Here is an 18,501-nt window from a genome sequence, read left to right as displayed (position 1 = left end):
TTTATGCATCATCATTTTGAGTTCTTTCTAAGAAAAGTAAAATAACTTTGTGTTTCAACTCAAATTAAAACTGAGTTAGGAGTTTCTTTTTTTAATTGAAATATATTTGACATCTAATATTTCATAAATTTAAGGTGTACAACATGTTGATTTGATACATTTATATATTGTAATAGGATAGCCATTGTAGCAACAGTAAAAACCTCTATCAGATCACATAATTATCATTTCATTTTTATGGTGGGCATAATTAAGATTTAGTATCTTAGCACATTTGATGATTATAATACAGTATTGTTGAGTAATGAGTTTCAATGATCTCTTTAGACTGAATTCAACACTCTAAAAGCTACAGGAGACAGAAAGAGGAAAACATCTCTAGCCTGATGGCTCCTTTGATTGTACTGATTCGATTCTGGTTTGGAGACATAAAGCAAATTCCCCACTGGATTCTTGGGGCAAACTAGGAAATTTTATCATGTAAACAGTTGCATAGACTTTAAGTTCTAAGTTTGGGGTGATATGGCACTCTTTTCCCCTACTCTCACCAGCCCTTCTGCCCAAGCCTCCCTGTCTGCTTCCAACCCCTGGCTTGTGGTTTGGTGGGTAGTAACAATTGCCCTGGAGAAATTAGGTTCTCAAACTGCAGGGACAATTGACAGAGTTAAAACAGAAAGGCCAGCTGGAAAGTAAGAACATCTAAAGGATAACTGATTTCCGCTATGATTCAGGTGAAGGCATAAACTTATTATAGTATTGATCTACAAATGTGACCATTTATTGAACACTAAATTTGTGTTATGTATATGGTAGGTATTTCTCATTAGTTCAAGATTTGCCCTCCCGCACCTGTAAACGCTTATCCACAGTATTCCTCTCACCTGAGATGACTTTTTTAAAAATCAATCTCTATCACTCCTGTCTTTTCTGCATAAATTGCCTCCTATGTGAAACAATTTCTGTATAATCCCAAATATTTCTAATCACTGCAATTATTCTCATTCTCCTTAGTGTTTACATGTGCTATTCAAGTAGGTTTTTCTGAACTTATATATACTTAGTTGCCTTTTTATATCCCCCTCATTAAATTGAAAAAGATTGTACTTCATATTGTTTGAGTAATTTTACATGAATCATGATGGGCTAGAGAAAACATTTATAATGGTTTCTGATGTAGATGAGATTGACCAGGATACTTATATTTATATTGATTGATTTAAAAGGTACTAAGGTTTAAATTCACATATCGGCTAGAATAAAAGCTCAGTTAGAAAGCTATTTTAGGTCTTTCAATTTATGATTTTACAAATCAAAATGCTATTCAAAGGATTCCTAGTAAGAATAAATGGGCATTACACATCAATGGTAGCAAATATCTCGAAAAGAGTCACAATCAGACGTTATACACATCTTGATGGGAGGACACACTTGCACAATGAAGTAGTCTTGCCAAAAAAAAGTCAATCCTGAATCTAATTAAGCCTCTAGATCCAAATATCAAGTTTTAGAAAATTAAGAGGACAGTAGAATCTTTTAAACTGCAACGTGGCAAAATTCAAATAGCAAATCCAGACAATGGGAAACACTTCATTCAGTTCAATGAATAAACTGCAAGGAAGAATGAGAGTAAAAGAGTAAGCGTGAGAGCATCTATGGATTAAAATAGAATTAAATGACATGTAAATCAATCATAACATACTAACCTTCTTTGGATCCTGAATCACAGAAAGAAACTTATTAAAAAGTTATGATATCACTGGAAATTTAAATAGTGATTGGACATTTTATATTAATTATTGTTAATTAATTTATATATGTAATTGTACTGTGGTTGTTTTTTAAGAATTCGTAGAGATGCATAGCAAAATATTTATTGATAAAATAATATAATATCTGAGATGTGTTTCAAAATAATATGGATAAGGTAAAAGTAGGTGGGGCATGTAGATAAAAAAAGATTGGCTATGAATTGATTATTTTTGAAGCTGTCTGACAGGTACATAGGAGTTAAAATTATTTCCACACATATATGTTTGAACTTTTCCATAATGATAATTAAACATTTTTTTTTATAATAAAACCATTGTGCCAAGATCCAGGATTCTATGAATAATTCAGCCTGTGTATCCTGTATCCTTAAAGGGAGCATATTTTGTTTTATTTGGCTTCACTTACCTTTTTCCATGTATAGTCATAACCATCCACATTAACTACCGGCATGACATAGAAATCCAAGTGCCTCAGAAGATTGGCATATAGACTTTCTTCCTCATGGTATTGAGTTACCTACAAATTAAACCAAGTATGTTTAATAATATCTCTTTTAAGTTCTTCTAAACTTTATCTGTTTCTTTGTGTGTTTTTATTTTTTTTAAAGGTCGCTAAAAAATATTTAACTTTCAGGAAGCATATCAGTTCCTGGAAAGAATGAATTTAGGGTACTAAACTGCCAAGTGTGGTAAATGCCTTGGATACAGGACAAATGGTTTTCCTATTTAATGGAGGCACCAAACAGAACCAAATGTTTTCTAAAATTTCCTCTAAGAAACAAAAATAATTATTTGTTAAATCCATAAAGCCTACCACAAATATTTAAGGAAATAAAAATCTAGACATAGTTCCACTTCTTTTTCAATAATCCATATCAACCAGAGCTTAAACTAACCTTGTCATATGCCCAGATAGAACTAATGATATTTTCTGTGTTGTCTTTATAACTTATGGAGCTAAATTTTTGCAGCAATAAAGTGTGTTTTCCAAGCATCAGATTATTCGGCTTTAAAATCAGCCATAGCTTTTCCTAGGTACTGGCTATGAGTTTCCCAGTAGGCATCATCTGACACTGGTCTTCTCTGCTTTAGACTCACACCTTCATTAGGGTCACATATTTCAACATGATCCAATGATGTCCTCATTTCAATGACTGAAAAGTTTACCCCAGAGTAACCAAACATAGAGGCAGGAGAAACACAAAGACAAATTTCAGCTGGTTAAACCTTTATCTAGGACTGAGGTTTGGTATAAAACCTTCACTTGTGGCAACTTTGCTACCTTTTAATTTGTGGATTAGTTTACAATTATTTGTTGCTTCAAACTTTATTTGAAAAACTTTAAGAAATGGTTTTATTATCAACAAAAGAAAAATGTTTTTTAAATCCTACCTTAGCTATAGCAAAATGTTTACCATTTTCTCTTCTAATATTTAAAATATTATATTTATATTTCCCTAAAATAATTATGTCATATTAAAATTCTTTGCAATGGATAACACTTATGAAGAATAGGAGAAAAAAAAGCAAAAGTATAAGTTATTTTTTAACCTACTACGGGTCAGAAATGAAAGCTGAATGAGAAGGAAGAAAATTTTATAGGATAAAAGAAGCTATTTTAAATAGCCGAGCAACTAGTTAAATATGCTTTTATTCTACAAATTTGTAAATTTATGTCAGAGTCATGTTTCAGTAATAACATAGCATTCATTGTCAGAAGAAAAGATTATAAGATCTTATTTATTTCAAAATATAAAGCATTTATCATTTTTATTTCTGCAATGTGTGCTGAACTTTTAATAGATATGGCATGGTGAATTTCTTCATCTGCTTCACTCTCTTTACTTCCTTACTACCTTTATCAATGGTTGATGAAAATCTTTCAGCAGAAAGTTAGGCTTTAAGAGACGATCAATATTAGCTGTGGAATTTCTTGTATAATAGTAGGGCTCCAAATAGGTGGGGTGAGTGAGGGCGGAAATATAACCTTCGTAAAAAGAAGGATAGAGAGGAAACTCAGCAATAAGAGTACTTCTCAATGTCTGTAAGTGGAGAAGTAGACCCCGATGAAAGGGCGACCTGAATGTATCAGCTAGATAATATAGTATCCTTAGGCCTTTAAATATTTTTCTGATTGGCTAAAGGTAAGATTGAGTTATACTTGGAACTATGGCAGGCCTGTGTTCCTTTCCAGGCATTGTGAGTACTACAGCAAGGTTATATAGATGCAGAGAAATCCAAGAAATGTTCTTAATCAACTTTGTGAAATATGTCGTTACTTATTAAAATCTCTTCAGGTTTGACATTTATCAAATAATCTATTCTTCAAAAGCATACAATCTAAATATCTAAACATGTAATTGAAGTAATTTAACCTCTAAAATTCTATAAGCCTACCTTATAATTCTGACTTAGTACTATCAACTGTGTTTAAAGACATTAATTCTTTTTCAAATAACATTTTCAGCCAAGTCAAACATGTTCATAAATCTAATAGTTCTTTACTATTAATTTGTGATCGATGTATCATGGGGCTCTCTAAGCATATCTTATCCAATGAGTTTTCATAGTATTCTGTAAATATATTTATATCTAGTGAATAAATTACTTTTAATAAGGTGAGTGGCTGAAGAAATTATGCCAGACACACAAAAGGTATACCACCAAATGATAATATAATTGAAATCATTGTCCTACTATAAGCAAATGAGAATAAAGATGAGGAAAGGGGGTGCCAGAGGAGAGCATAAAAGTAAGTGAGTGATTAGGAGGTGGGAGATGAAGCCTTGACTGATTCCTATCAGGTAGGCCAGTGTCAAATGATTACTTAGTTCTTTTTGCCTGGGGTACACTAAAGCTTTGTCTTTAAAATGATTCTAAACAGCAACCAACAACAGTACCAATAACCATTTGATAGAGAATAAATATTATATGAAAGCATATAAAATGTATAAGAAGATTTTAAAATAAACTGTTACTCCTACTACCATTAGAAATATAGCAAAGAACTGTATGTCTCAGTTTTTCTCTAATTTCTATGTATGTATGGATAATTCTGACCTTATCCAATGGCAATAGGGTATTAGCCCAATGGTTTGTAATGTTTAGCTCCTACTCACTGGACCCCATAGTTGTATTTCAGCCTAAACCTGCAGTACTGATTTGAATTTCAAATGTAACAAAAAGATATTGACTGCCAATTATGTGGACTGAACAACACACTGGGTTATGGAGAAGCACCGCCCCCCCCCCCCGCCCCACAAAAAGACTTTAGAGATTATCTTAGCCCTCGAAAAACTAATATAAGTGTTGTTAGAAAAGAAAAAAAAACATTCAATGTTATAAATATGATAATAAAATTGAGATATACAAAGTGGCTCAGGTTAATTCTGTGGGATGCTTGGGATTGGAATTGCTGGAGGGTGATCATAGGGGCAAGAAATTCAGGATACAGGTGAGTCTCATTTGTGATGAGACTCAGGCTTGTTAGTGAAAAAAAGAGATTCCTGGAAAGGAGCTGATAAATTAGAAGAAAGTAGATATATCCAAGAACTGGAAATCTACTAAAGAAAAAAATGAAAAAATGCATAGCAGGTGTGAAGAATGAGAGAAATGGAAGGAGAGGAAATTAAGAAGTCAGACTGTTAAGTGGCCCCTCCTAGCCTTCCCTGTCCATGGTCACATTCTAGATCTAATGATCAGGAAGAGAATTATTTCTGAGATCCAGAGGATGGACATGGGAGAAATTTACTAAAACAGAGTTGAGGTTAGGTTTGGTAATGTAGAGTTCAAGGAGCTGAGAAGATGATTAATCAAATGGGTCTCACATATGGACTTTGGATTCACTCAGAATGAATGCAAGAGTTGCAAGGGAATGAAGGACCATGAGCCAGGTTCTAGGAAATTATCTGGAGGCCAATAGATGACAGTAATAAGAAAAGACAAAGTTAGAATAACCAGATCAGATTATGAGTTTGGGGGGAGAATGAGAGCAATGGCAGTATTAGGACAGGAGATTGTTGATTCACTTCTCCTGGTCCCTTGGCATGTGAAGATATGAAGGAGCAGGCCCTCTACTTGATGGAGCTCCTATGAAGCAAAATCCTTCTCAAGTCATGTGTCAGTTAAGATGAGGAACAGCAGAAGGAATTCTGTGGAAGCCCTGAGGTTGTAGAGTGCCAACTTTGTGTGCAATTAAGTGAGAGTTCTCCAGGGTAGAGGTTCAGAGGAAAGATAGCAGTGAGAAAAGTCAGCTTACAGACAAAGTACTGAGCAAAGTGTGATGGTTCATTGGGCTCATATGTTATGCCAGACCTCTGCTTGGTGTGGACTTGGTGATGTAGTCATGCACAAGTAAGCCTCAGCCCCTGCTTTTGCAGAAGTAGAAAGGATCTAAATTGGGCCTCCAGAAGATGAAAGAGAGGCACAGAAAGAAATGACTGGCCTCAAGTTTTCTAAAGTGTAGAACAATAGGTTTCCTTTAGGTGAGACTGAAACAAAACTTTAAAAATCTTTATTGAGTGGGAAAAGGAAGGGACAGACTGAGATAATGGAAAAAATATATATCGTGGTCTCTGCCCCACCACACCTCTGGTTCCTGGCACAGAGCTCGTAAAACCCTCGTAATTTCCTAAAAGAGCACTAGCAGCATCTTTTGTTCAAATATTTGGTCTTTGCTACAGCCATGCCACCCTGAACAAGTCCAATACCATCTGATCTCGGAAGCTAAGCAGGGTTAGGCCTGGTTAGTACTTGGATGGGAGACTATCAAGGAAGACCAGGTGCCGAAGGCATAAAATTTTTTTAAAAAAGGAATTGTAAGCTGACAAGGTCCTTGCAAACTGTGAGATCAACCTAGGGTTGCCTCGCCTAAAAAATAAATAAAAATAAAATAGAGTAAAATATTTGATCTTTGACACTGCGTCCCGATACAGAATTCCTAAATCCCTTGAAATTTCCTGGGTTAAAGCAATATCTTTTGTTCTGATGAGGTAGGCTCCTGAATGAGGACTAGTTAACAGAAAGACCAAGCCGGGATTAGAAGCTTGAAATTTTCAGCCCCATTCTTTATACTCCAAGAAGAGAAGAAGAACTGAAAATTGATCCATCGTGCCTACATTATAAAACCTCTATAAAAATCCCAAAGGTATGGGGTTCATGGAGCTTCCGAATTTCTGAACACATGGAGGTGCTGGAGGAATGGTGCACCTGGAAAGGGCAGGGAAGCTCTTGATCCCTTCCCACATAACTTGCCCTATTCATCCCTTTTATCTGTCTTTTCATATATAAACTGGTATATGGTAAATAAACTGGGGTTTTTTTGAGTTCTGTGAGCTGCTCCAGCAAACTGATTTAACCCATGGAGTGGGTCTTGGGACCCTTCAATTTACAGTTGATTGGTCAGAAACAAAGATAACAACCTGGACTTTCAATTAACATCAAGTATGGAGAGGGGTTGGGCAGGCCTGTGGAATCTAATGCTATCACCAGGTAAATAGTGTCAGAATTTAGTTAAATTATAGGACACTCAGCTGGTGTCACAGAATTGCTTGGTGTGGGGGAAATCCTCACATATCTGGTATCAGAAGTGTTATGAGTGTAGTAATATGTGATTAAAGGAGAAACATAGGAGTAATGTAGGTTTTCTTTACACAGACTTGAAAGCAAAGACTTCAATTTACCCTTGGGTGCTTTACTTTTTAAATATAAAGTCTACCTACACAAATATTTTAAAGCTAAATATTGTATTTTATTTTTCCTCCTACAGTTGTTTGAATCATTATGAAAGTCAGATGATCTAGATTAGTTTTAGGCAGGAAAGAATGGAGCTTAAATGTCCATTAAAAAGAGCTTGTTAACTTGGGCTACAAAACTCAGGCTCACAGTATTGGGGGCAAAATATTTGACTGTAAGTTTCTCTAACTGTATCTTGTTTTCCATTGTATCTCTGGGGTCCAGACCTTATAGGCAATTTATAAATATTTGTGGAATAAGTAATTTAATCTTAGAAAGATTCAGCAAGTGTGGGGTGGGGAATAGCATGTGTAGTAGGAAGAAAAAGTTTTAATGTTGAGAAAGAGAGCAATTAAGGACAACTTCATCAAGATGAATGAGTCAATATGAAATGAAATTTCTGGCCCCTTCCAGGTTCAGTTATAGAATAAGAAATAAACGTTCTTTCTCTCTTGCTTTGCACCTTTTTCTACTAACTGCTGCTTCATTTATTACCTAAAATGAATAAAACTGCCCAACTTCGTGAAGGTTACAGATCATCAAATGACTGGGCTGTGTTAACAGTCTGGTCAGTTGGGAATTACTCTCATTTAGTCAAGGCGGTACCAATGATGGTTGGGAACTTTACAGTAGGCTCCAGGATGCTGCAGCTCCCATAAGTGGGGAAGAGAAGATGATAAGTCAAATAAAAGCAGATAGGGATGTTATAGTTGACAAGACCCGAAAGAGGAGGAAATATTTTTACTTTCAATGTACCTCATTTATTAAGACAGATCAATCTAAGTGATAATCTCTTAATTTTCTAACTCTTCTATTTTGTGTTATTATATATCTCTAACTATAGAGAACATAATAACCATTATCAAAAGGACACATATTTTAAGTTACTTTTCCAAAGCTATTATGTTGTTATTATACAAAGAACAATGGCTCTTTGTTTAAATCAGTGTAGAGGACATATATGTCCATTTTATGGGATCCAAACCATAATTTTTACTGTTTTCATTTACTATAGAGGTTTATATTCATTATAATTTTTTACTTTTATGCCATATTCTTTGTCTCATATGTGGATTTTTTGATGTCAAGGTCTTCTTTGGGGACAAAATTCTCTATTATAACATGTGGGAAAATATAATCTGCTCTGTAATGCTGTACTTAATGTTCAATTTCCAAGGGCAGAATATGGCAAAAGATGCCTGGATAATTTAAATCAAAAGAAAAGAATTAATTGGAACTCGATTTGGATAATTGCTTTAGTTCTTCTACCTGAAAAAATATTACAATTGCATACTATTTTTAAATTATTTTCCAGTGTTTAGCCTTAGATAAAATGTAGGAGGCTGACAATCTTTAGCGTGATTTAAATGCTTGAAGTTATGGCTCTCAAATTTAATATGTATAAAAGTGACCTGGGAAACTTGTAAAAATTATAAATTTCTAAGCCAGAGATTTCAAGTCGAGTTCTAGGATGTGACCAGGGGAAATGCATTTAATAAACAGCCCAGCCTATTCTGACACAGGTGGTCTTTGTCCACATAATAAAAAAACTCTGGTTTAAAAGAATGTGAATGCTGTACTTACATAGCCTATGAACCATAAGCAGAAAGCAGGAGAGATCCATTCTCTGGCATGGATTCCACAGTCAATCCACACAGCATTTTTGGCTGATTGCTCCTTTCTAGAAACCTACCCAAAGAAAACCAAAAACAATAACGAGAAGCCTCAGGATAATAACTTACATTTATTTAGTGCTTATATCTAATTCTTTTAACAAATCTCTGAAATGTGCATTAGTCTCTGCATTTCTTTCAGAATTCTCAAGGGAAATTAAAAGCTGGTGAGATTAAAGGTGAAGAGATGAAATTACTAGCCAACTTTCACATAACTGGTGAGAGTCAGAATTAAGGCTTAAAGCCAGGACTCTTAATTTAAAGCTCTTTTGATTCTTCCATATTTAACTTGTCATACCTGTGCTGCATGTAGAAATGTAGAAGTAGAGACCAGAGAACTAGTACTTCAGGCAATTTCTTCACACTTCGTTATAGGTAAATAAGTATGTGTTGGGTGGGCAACTTTCTGCAGGAGGTGTGGAACAAGTGGTGCCTGGCTGATTTAATCTATTCAATTTAATAAGAATCTTGAGTCATCTGAATTAGTTACCTTCTGTCTAACTGTGCTGAGTAAACACTCGGTGCTTTTCCTGACATTGGAAAGATAGAGGAACCCCAGAGACTCACATTATGCCTTGGTTAAGTAAGAGTGAGACCAAAACATGCAGAAATTATGGCTTTTCAACTTCTATGTCCCAGAAACACAAGTTTCAAAGAATATACACTATATGACTGAAAGAAAATGTCATGGATGGGTATGTCATGATTACATTGATCCAATCTGATAGACCAACTCAGCTACCAAGAGGACCCAATGTTTCATATGTCTTTCTTGAATTTGAACTGCAAGTTCCTGTCAGAACAGATTAAAACCCAGAAATTCTGACTCAAACTCTTATCTTTGGATGACCGAAGAGGCTTTCCTATCACAACTTAGACTATTTTGGGAAGCAATATGCAAATTAAGTGTTACTAAATCAAATGTATTTTTCCAATGATTAAACATTTTTAGAGCTTCTTTTTATTTTTATTTTTTTAATGTTTTTAGTTGGGGAGAAGTATAAAAAGAAGTACAGAATTAGAAATTAATAGGCAGGAATTAATATGGTTTCATGGCTCCCCCAAATTCCTCCTATGGTCATATTCATTCACCTTTACTAAAGCCAATTTATTCAACTGAAATAAATAACCAAATGGACCATGACTGGGGCAGAAGCTATTATATCAGCCCTATTGCCAAGACTCCAGCATTGCCCTTGTTCCTACCTTTCCTTGGGCTTGGTTGTTCAGCTCCTTATTTGGTTTTAAAACCTGTGTCAATGTCAGTGTTTGTCCAATAATAGATTTCCTCTCTCTTTTTCTCTCTTTTCCTAAGTAAGCCAGTCAGAGGAAGGGGTGGTGGTGGTGGGGATGGTGTAAATAAAACAAGGATTTGAAAAATAATACAGACCACTCCTCTCATTTTATGACAGCAAGCCCTGAAGCTCAGGAAAGTTAAATGGCTTATCTATGCCATATAAACAGAGACAGAGTTGATTCTAAAACCGATGTCCACTGATAGACCAACACTGCATTAGTAATTGAAAAAAGTTTTTAAGGTAAAACCAACCCTAAATAGCTCGGTATTAAAGTTGAGGAACACTTGTAATACAAATATTTCCAGAACTTAAAGAAAAAAATCCAAGTTATAACAAGTGCCACCAGAGAATTACATCCCCCAAAATTGAAAGATCAATGACTCTCCCCACAACATACCTTTAAAACATAAAGTGGACGCTTCTCATATGAGGATCCAATGTGAATTTTTTCAACCATATCAGGATACCGCTCAGTAATAACTTCAATCCAAGAATAGATCTATCAAAATGGAAAAAAGCAGTCAGTCACAGAGCAATTTCAAAGCATTTCCCTGACCAAAGGAAACAGACAACATCTTCGAGGGAAGGAGAGCTCTCTAAAACCTCTGTATGTAGAAAGAATGAAGAACTAAAACACTCGAGGCAGAATGGTCCTTCTGCTGTTTAGGAAAAATTAATAAAATTAAGTTTTGAAAAGTATTAAGGTTTAGAGAAAGAGTAGAAAAGTACTGAGAACCTTATGACATAGCAGGAAAAGTTCATCTTTAAAGTATGTCTCCTAGGAGTTATTCTTTATAGCCTCATCAAATCAAATCCCTGCCTCTATGTATGAAATTTTCTTTGCCATTGATTCAAGAGTTCACTTTTATACGAGACTTTTTTTTTTAATTCAATTTTCAAGAGTAACCTAAGGAAGCCCTGGGTACTACCTTTGCACAGGGTAAATGGCAGTGCCATTATTTTCCACTAAAGACCTGTGCATGCACAATAAGATCTGAGAAATTATGAGAGGCAAAAGTGAATACAATCTGGAGAAAAAAATTCTCTTCTACTTTGAGAAGAAATTTGATTCCAGACCTCTTTCCTGGGTGGAAGTCTAGTGGCATTGGTGATTCTGTCAAGATTACACTGGAAGGACAAATTAAAAAATCCAGGCCTGACTATAAGCTAGCATCTACTTCAAAGCTGGTGTTGAAAGATGTAACTTACTCATGTTTCAATGTAGACCAACTTCTCAGGGGCCACAATTAAACTTTTATACTTTCTGAAATGGGAATAACTAACACTTGGCCTTACTTCTAGAAACTTTTCTAGAGGTAATTTCAAATAGCAATCCTAGCTGATGGAAACTGTGTTTCCAATTCTTTCCTGGGAATAGGGTAAGAAAAAAAATAACTTTTTAAAACAAAAATTAAAATATATTTTTAAAAATATTAAAAATACTTGTTTAAGTAATTCCCCTCTTCCCACCAAACTCAACACAGCACTGACATATTTATCTTCTCCATTCCTACCTCACCTCTCAATTCTGGACATCAGGTTTGCTTATGCAGGGCTGATAATGGATGCTGGAAGGAGATAGTCTATGTGGAATAGATAGAGACAAGGTATGAGAGATAAAAGAGGGAGATGGCATTTTAAGAATGCCATCAATCAACCAGACAAATTGATTCTAGAAGCAGACTGAGTTCTGGTTTAATTAACTAGAAAGGAATGGAGGTTTTTGAAAATTAAAATAGAAAATTGATTTTTATTAGTTAAGTCTTAAAAACATAGATATGATTCTTAATAGTTTCTGGGCACCTAGCCAAAGATGATAAAATATAGCAGTGTACTCCTATGAAAGAATAAAAGATACCAAGGAATTCTTATTCCTTTGAGTATACTATGTAAACAAGAAAATCCTCCAAGGAGTCTATCCTTTCAACTAATAAATATGGGGAAATAGCTCTTACGATATTATATGAAAACTTAGTGAGGTAAACTGAACATTGACATCTTTAGGTTCTTTCTAGGAAAACTAGAACTTTAAGAAGTACTGATAGAAAAAAATCGATTTTTTAAAGATTAAAACACATTTTTCTTCTCATTATTATTGTTATTGTTATTATTATTATTATTAGTTTAATAGTTTCCTCCTAAGGGGAATAAAATGGATTTATTTATAGTATACTAAATATAAGTGAATAAATTTTTTTAATTCAGTGAGATAATGTGGCAATTATTCAGCAAGAGTATAATTAGGATTATATTCCAAAGAGACATGATTAATTGGACCGTTAATTTTTTTGTGTGTCAGTTTCAATAAAAAGGCCCTATTGTTATTTCCTGCTGTTCCTTGGCAGGTAGTGTTACTCCTAGCAATTAGAGATACTCTTAGCTGTGGACAAACAGCCTGCTTAGAGGCAGTGTACCAAATAAAACACCATCTACAAAAGGATGGATTACCACCATACGATCAACCTAATTGTGATTTTTTTTTACCCTCTTCCACAAATTATGATACTTTAATAATTTCCCATGGAAATGCTGGTTAAATGAAAATAGTAATTTTGGAGAGAAATGGAATGGCTTACTTCATTTAGTGAGTGATAATTTTCATAGTATGAGGAGGAGGCCCGGGGGATGACTGTGTCATTGGAAGTCTGCTGTCGTATAAGATCTTCCACATCTTCCATCAAGACACTAAGTGATGAAACAGAGGGCAAACTTGTTTCCAAAACAGCCTCGATTTTCCCATGTGGCCCATTGTAGTCACAACAGGTGAGCATGGGGGTAAAATCATTAAGAAGTCTAATAAGCAGAAGATCATCAGGTGAAAACACCACCTAACATTGTGGTAAGCTGAAATTCACAAACCCACATGGGAACTGGACAGAAAGTGACTCCTATATGGTATATTTTCAGGGCCTCCAATATCTCACCCTTTCCTCACTGTTATTAACATTTCTTGGTTGTGCTTCATCAGTGTCTTTTCTGTGAACATGTGGGTTAGTGAACAACTTTCTTCAATTCAGAGTAACATAGTATTATTTTCTTTTCAGTTAAGAGCCAAAGAGATGCAAAATGCCTTTTCTTTTTGTTTCCCATTGTGACAACTGTTGACCTATATCAGAAGTTCTACATACCCAAAGATGATCATATCTCTAGAAAAATAGAAGGAAAAGGGAGATTACAGGAAGGTCATCAGTAAGATGACTCTTGAGAAGTGCCACACAGTTAACTAGGCAAAAACTGAATTAAGCCATTTAATTACCCAGAATAAACAATTTGAAAATAAGCTACCATTTTAGTAAAGGTTTCTTTACTTTTATTTAGGCCAACAGATAAGAGCCAAGGCTTTGACATCAGGAAGATCTGAGTTCGACTCCTACTTCTACCATGTTCTAGCTGGTTGACTTTGAGAAATTCATTTGTAAGTTTGAAAAACTTTTTCATCTGTACAATGAGGAGAGTATTTACCTCACAGGGTTAAATAAGGAGTAAATGATACAATGTATAGAAAGGTTCGGCATAGTTCTTAGAAGGCGGTAAACACCTATAACATTATTAATTATCATAGCGTATTCTTCAAAGGTCACCCATGATACACAGAAGAGAGCCTAGCCTTCAGGAAGTGCTAGAGCAGCTGGAAGACATTGACATGTGGGCAATGGATACAGAGAGGAGATGTCGGACAGCAGACTCCAAAAGTAGGAGACCACGAACTCTGAGCAGAAATCCTAGACTTTTTAGTCTAGGACCAGACATTCCGGAATGCTCACTGACCTGATGAAGGAAGCAAAATCCTATTCACCAGCTTGCTTTTTTGAGAGATACCACAAAGTCTACTAAAGTGAATGACAATTTTGCTCCCCAAGTCTGGCTACAGAGTGGAGGAACTATAAGAAAGAAGGAATTAGGAGGAATTTAAGAGGCTCCATGGATCATTGAGTCTAAATCATTTTGAGACAAGGGAATGCGGTCGTGGGAAGTTAAACCATTTGCTCAAGCTCACAGAGTTAGCCACTTGGGTTTCATCTCCAGTCCATTTTGGAGATTTTCTTATTGTCATGTTTAATGTAAGTGTTTATTTTTCCAGGAAGCAATTATATCATCTGCTAGTCAAACGCATCATAGGTGTTTATAATAGCAATTTAATAAATATTCAATGATGCCTACCTGAATGGAATTCTGCTTTCATTTAAATGGGCTTTCACATTGCTTAATTCAGATGCATTCACAAAAAAATGGACTTCTTTTTTCTTTGCAATAAATTCAGCTGTTACTGGCTGCCAGAGGACAATCTGCAGTTTCAAGGGAGGAAATTGATAAAATAAAAACGGTTTTTCATATCATTCTTATCTGCAGCTAAAGCCATTAAATGTGTATATAAGAAAAATGAAAAAGATATTTCCTGGCCACTGGTCCTCATTCACACAAGTGGCATTATAAACATTTCTTTTTCAGGGAGTTTGTTTTATTCTTCTCTGTAACCCCAGTTGCTAACAAGGACATGGAACATGCTAGGTATTCAATAAATGTTTGACTAGACAATGAATGGATGAGTGAATGAATGAATATATTTATGGCTCAACTGTAAAACTGGATGTATATGTCAGATGTTTAGGAGGGAAATAAAATTTTGTCCAGAAAGTTAAATGCTAATTTCTAAATAAATTAAATGCTAATTTTCTTTACTAAAAATTTCATATCTTTAACATTACTATTGTGTCAGTGTTCCTATTCTTTAATCTAATTATGGACTTTGGGCAATGCCTTCAAAAATTATTTATATATATTTTTCTATATTACTGTACTTTATCAAGGCACTTTCACACTCATTTACTTTGATCATTATAATAACACTTTGATATAGACTGGACAACTGTTATTATTTTTATTGTTTGGATGAAGAAATTAAAGTTAATAGCTAACTTGTCTAAAATCACACACCTAGGAAGTGGTAGACCAAGAACTAAATTCTAAATCTCCGATGCTTCCTCTGGTGGTATTTCCTCTTTCCATGGTGTGGTGGCTATGAAAATTCGCTACTTAGCAATTCTGTTGGGAAAAGCATGGTTGACTAATCTTCTCACTTGTTCCGCATCTTGATCCACCTGGCTGAAGCCATGCTACTCCAGGGCTGTAGCCACACAGTGATTGAGCACTGTGGGAGAATTAATACAAATCCATTCCTGCTAGGTATGAGTTTCCTCTTACAGGTGACTTTGGCTTAAGGGCTCACCATTGGTCCAGCCAAACTTTCGTTGGAACCACCCTGTAGTCTAGAGGTTCTCAATGCATAATTTTCTTTTCTGCACAGTTGTCAGAGCTGCATCATGGTCTAACATCTACATCTTAGGCATTCTGGGGAGATGGGTCCCAGGCATGAAAATTTTAATAAATTTTCACTTTTATTTTTGATATTTACTTCTTGATTAAAAACCATTGTTTTATAACCGAAGTCCTTTTGGACCTCAGTTACTGTAGCATCTTTGTAAGTACACACTTTTAATCTCAAGATGCTATTATGCAATTTGCTAAAAAGACAATAATACAAATGAAGAAGTTTCGATGTGGGGAACAAGTAAAATCATGTAAGTATGAGAAGGGGGAGAAGGCTATTAGAAGAGGGGTTTATACCAACTATAGATAAGTTAGACAACATATAGGAAAGAATATGGCACACTATACTCCTACAGAATGAAACCAATATAAACATCTATGAGGGAAAAATTACCTCATATGTCGTAGTGAGATTCTGCAGAATTTGAGCTTGCCTAGAGGTTCTAGGAAGAGCAGATATAACCTGGCCACTGGAAAAAATAAAACAGAATTTTGATGTTAAATAAAAAGTAAAAATGAGATAAATTATACTGGGAGGGACTTTGAGATAATTATAAAAAGGAAACAAACTCGAAATGTTAAAAGGAAAGAGGATCTTGCTAAAGACTAAGTGTAGTGTTAAAAAGAGAACATCCACTCACTCTTTCTGCTCCTAAGCAATTGCAAAATAAACAGCTCTCTTGAATGAGAGTCAGCTTGCAGAGTGCTTACTTTTTTTCTCCGTGTGTGTGTATTTTAAAAATTAAATATTGATGCATAAGGGAATATTTATGCTAAAATTAGTTTATTACATAATAAAAGGAATGCCTGTGAACCCATTACCCCACTAAACAAATATAACTTTATTGGTGTCCTCGAAGCTCCCCACCATACCCTTCTGCCACACCCCCAACAGTATCCACTACCCTAAATTTCGACTTTGCTCATTCCCTTGCTTTTCTTTATAGTATGGACTATAACACATGTATGGATTCTTGTACATGAGGATTCTTAAAATATCTTTAGATTTGCTTGATCTAACCCTACAAAATGGTATACTATATACTTTCTTCAGTATCTTTCCACTTAACATCGTATTTTCAAGATTACATTTGTGTTGAAGTATTTTGTCATAGTTCACGTGTGCAAGAATTTGTCTGCAAGTGGAATTGCTATTTCTTGAGAGTATACACTATTTTAATTTCATGAGATAGTGTCAAATTATTTATCAAACTTTTTGTATCAATTTATATTCTCACCCATAGTGGAAAAGATTTCCTATAGCTCCTCCTCTTTGCTAATACTGATGCTATCTGACTTTAACTTTTTCAATCTAATGGTTGTGGAATGGAATCTTCTTTGGATTTTAATTTTAATTTTTTGATTTACTGATGAAGTGTAGTTATTTCCCTTAGATTTTTTTTTTTGTGACAGTTGGCCAGTATAATTTCTTTCTATAGGCTAGATACTAACTCTTTTCAGTTATGTGTACTGAAAATATCTTCCACCAGTTTGTTTGTCTTTTCTCTTTCTTAATGATGCATTTTTATTCATCATTTCCTACTGGGTTTGTGCTTTTGTGTGTGTGTTAAGAACTCTTTCCCAGTCCTGGGTCATAAAGATTTTTTTTTTTATATTTCTTTTGTTTTTCTTTTTAAAGTTTTTTTAAAAATAATTTAATTTTTAATTACAGTTGGCATACAATATTATATTAGTTTCAATATAAATCTAGTACTCTGATAAATCTAGTACTCATCTGACACCATACATAGTTATTACAATATTATTGACTATATTCCTTACACTATCCTTTATATTCCCATGACTATTTGTAACTACCAATTTGTACTTCTTAATTCTTTTTCCTTTTTTACCCACCCTCCCAACTCTGCTCCCATCTGGCAACCTCCAAAACATTCTCTGTATCTACGAGTATTTCTGTTTTGTTTTTTTTGTTTGTTTGTTTTGTTCTTTAGATTCCACATGTAAGTGAAATCATATGGTATTTGTCTTTCTCTGCCTGACTTACTCCACTCAGCACAATACCCTTTACGTCTATCCATGTTGTTGCAGATGGCAAGATTTCATTCTTTTAATTTTTTTTATGGGTAAGTAATGTTTCATTGTATATATGTACCACCTCTTCTCTATCCATTCATCTATCGATGGACACCCAGGTAGCCACTGTATCTTGACCATTGTAAATAATGCTTCAATGAACATATGAATTCACATGTCCCTTCAAAGTAGTGTTTTGGGTTTCTTCGGATAAATACCCAGAAATGGGATAACTCAGTCCTTCTGTGTCTCTTGTTATAACCTTTGTTTTAAAGTCTATTTCGTCTGGTGTAAGTAGTGCTATATCTGCTTTTTTATTTGTTTGTTTCCATTTTCATGAAACATCTTTTTTCATCCCTTTACTTTCAGGTTATTTGTGTCTTTTGATCTGAAGCGAGTCTCTTGTAGGCAGTATATGTGAAAGTCTTGTTTTCTTATCCATCCGGCCACACTTTCTTTTGACTGGAGCATTTAATCCATTGACATCTAAAGTAATTGTTGCTAGATATGTAGTTATTGCCATTTTATTATTCATATTTTTGATACTAGCTTGGTGGCGATAAACTCCTTTAGCTTTTTCTTGTCTGGGAAGCTTTTTATCTGTCCTTCAATTCTAAATGATAGCTTTGCTGGGTAATTTTGGTTATAGGTTCATTTAAGCTT

At 34.7% G+C, this 18,501-nt stretch overlaps 1 protein-coding gene across 1 annotated transcript in view; it reads right to left on the bottom strand.

The window, feature by feature from the left end:
- CPB2 (carboxypeptidase B2) overlaps positions 1-18,501 on the bottom strand; it is a 39,954-nt gene that overhangs the window by 13,152 nt on the left and 8,301 nt on the right. Inside the window, exons 2-7 of the mRNA XM_011370370.2 lie at positions 16,196-16,271; positions 14,635-14,759; positions 13,050-13,158; positions 10,871-10,972; positions 9,087-9,191; positions 2,176-2,286 (exon numbers count right to left, since the gene is read on the bottom strand). Of these exons, the coding sequence (XP_011368672.1) occupies positions 2,176-2,286; positions 9,087-9,191; positions 10,871-10,972; positions 13,050-13,158; positions 14,635-14,759; positions 16,196-16,271 (628 nt within the window). The remainder of the gene's footprint in view (positions 1-2,175; positions 2,287-9,086; positions 9,192-10,870; positions 10,973-13,049; positions 13,159-14,634; positions 14,760-16,195; positions 16,272-18,501) is intronic.

This window comes from Pteropus vampyrus, unplaced genomic scaffold (genome assembly GCF_000151845.1).
Source record: "Pteropus vampyrus isolate Shadow unplaced genomic scaffold, Pvam_2.0 Scaffold167, whole genome shotgun sequence".
Taxonomy (NCBI): domain Eukaryota; kingdom Metazoa; phylum Chordata; class Mammalia; order Chiroptera; family Pteropodidae; genus Pteropus; species Pteropus vampyrus.
Note: the sequence above shows the minus strand (reverse complement) of the source record. Positions and strands in the feature narration are given on the sequence as shown.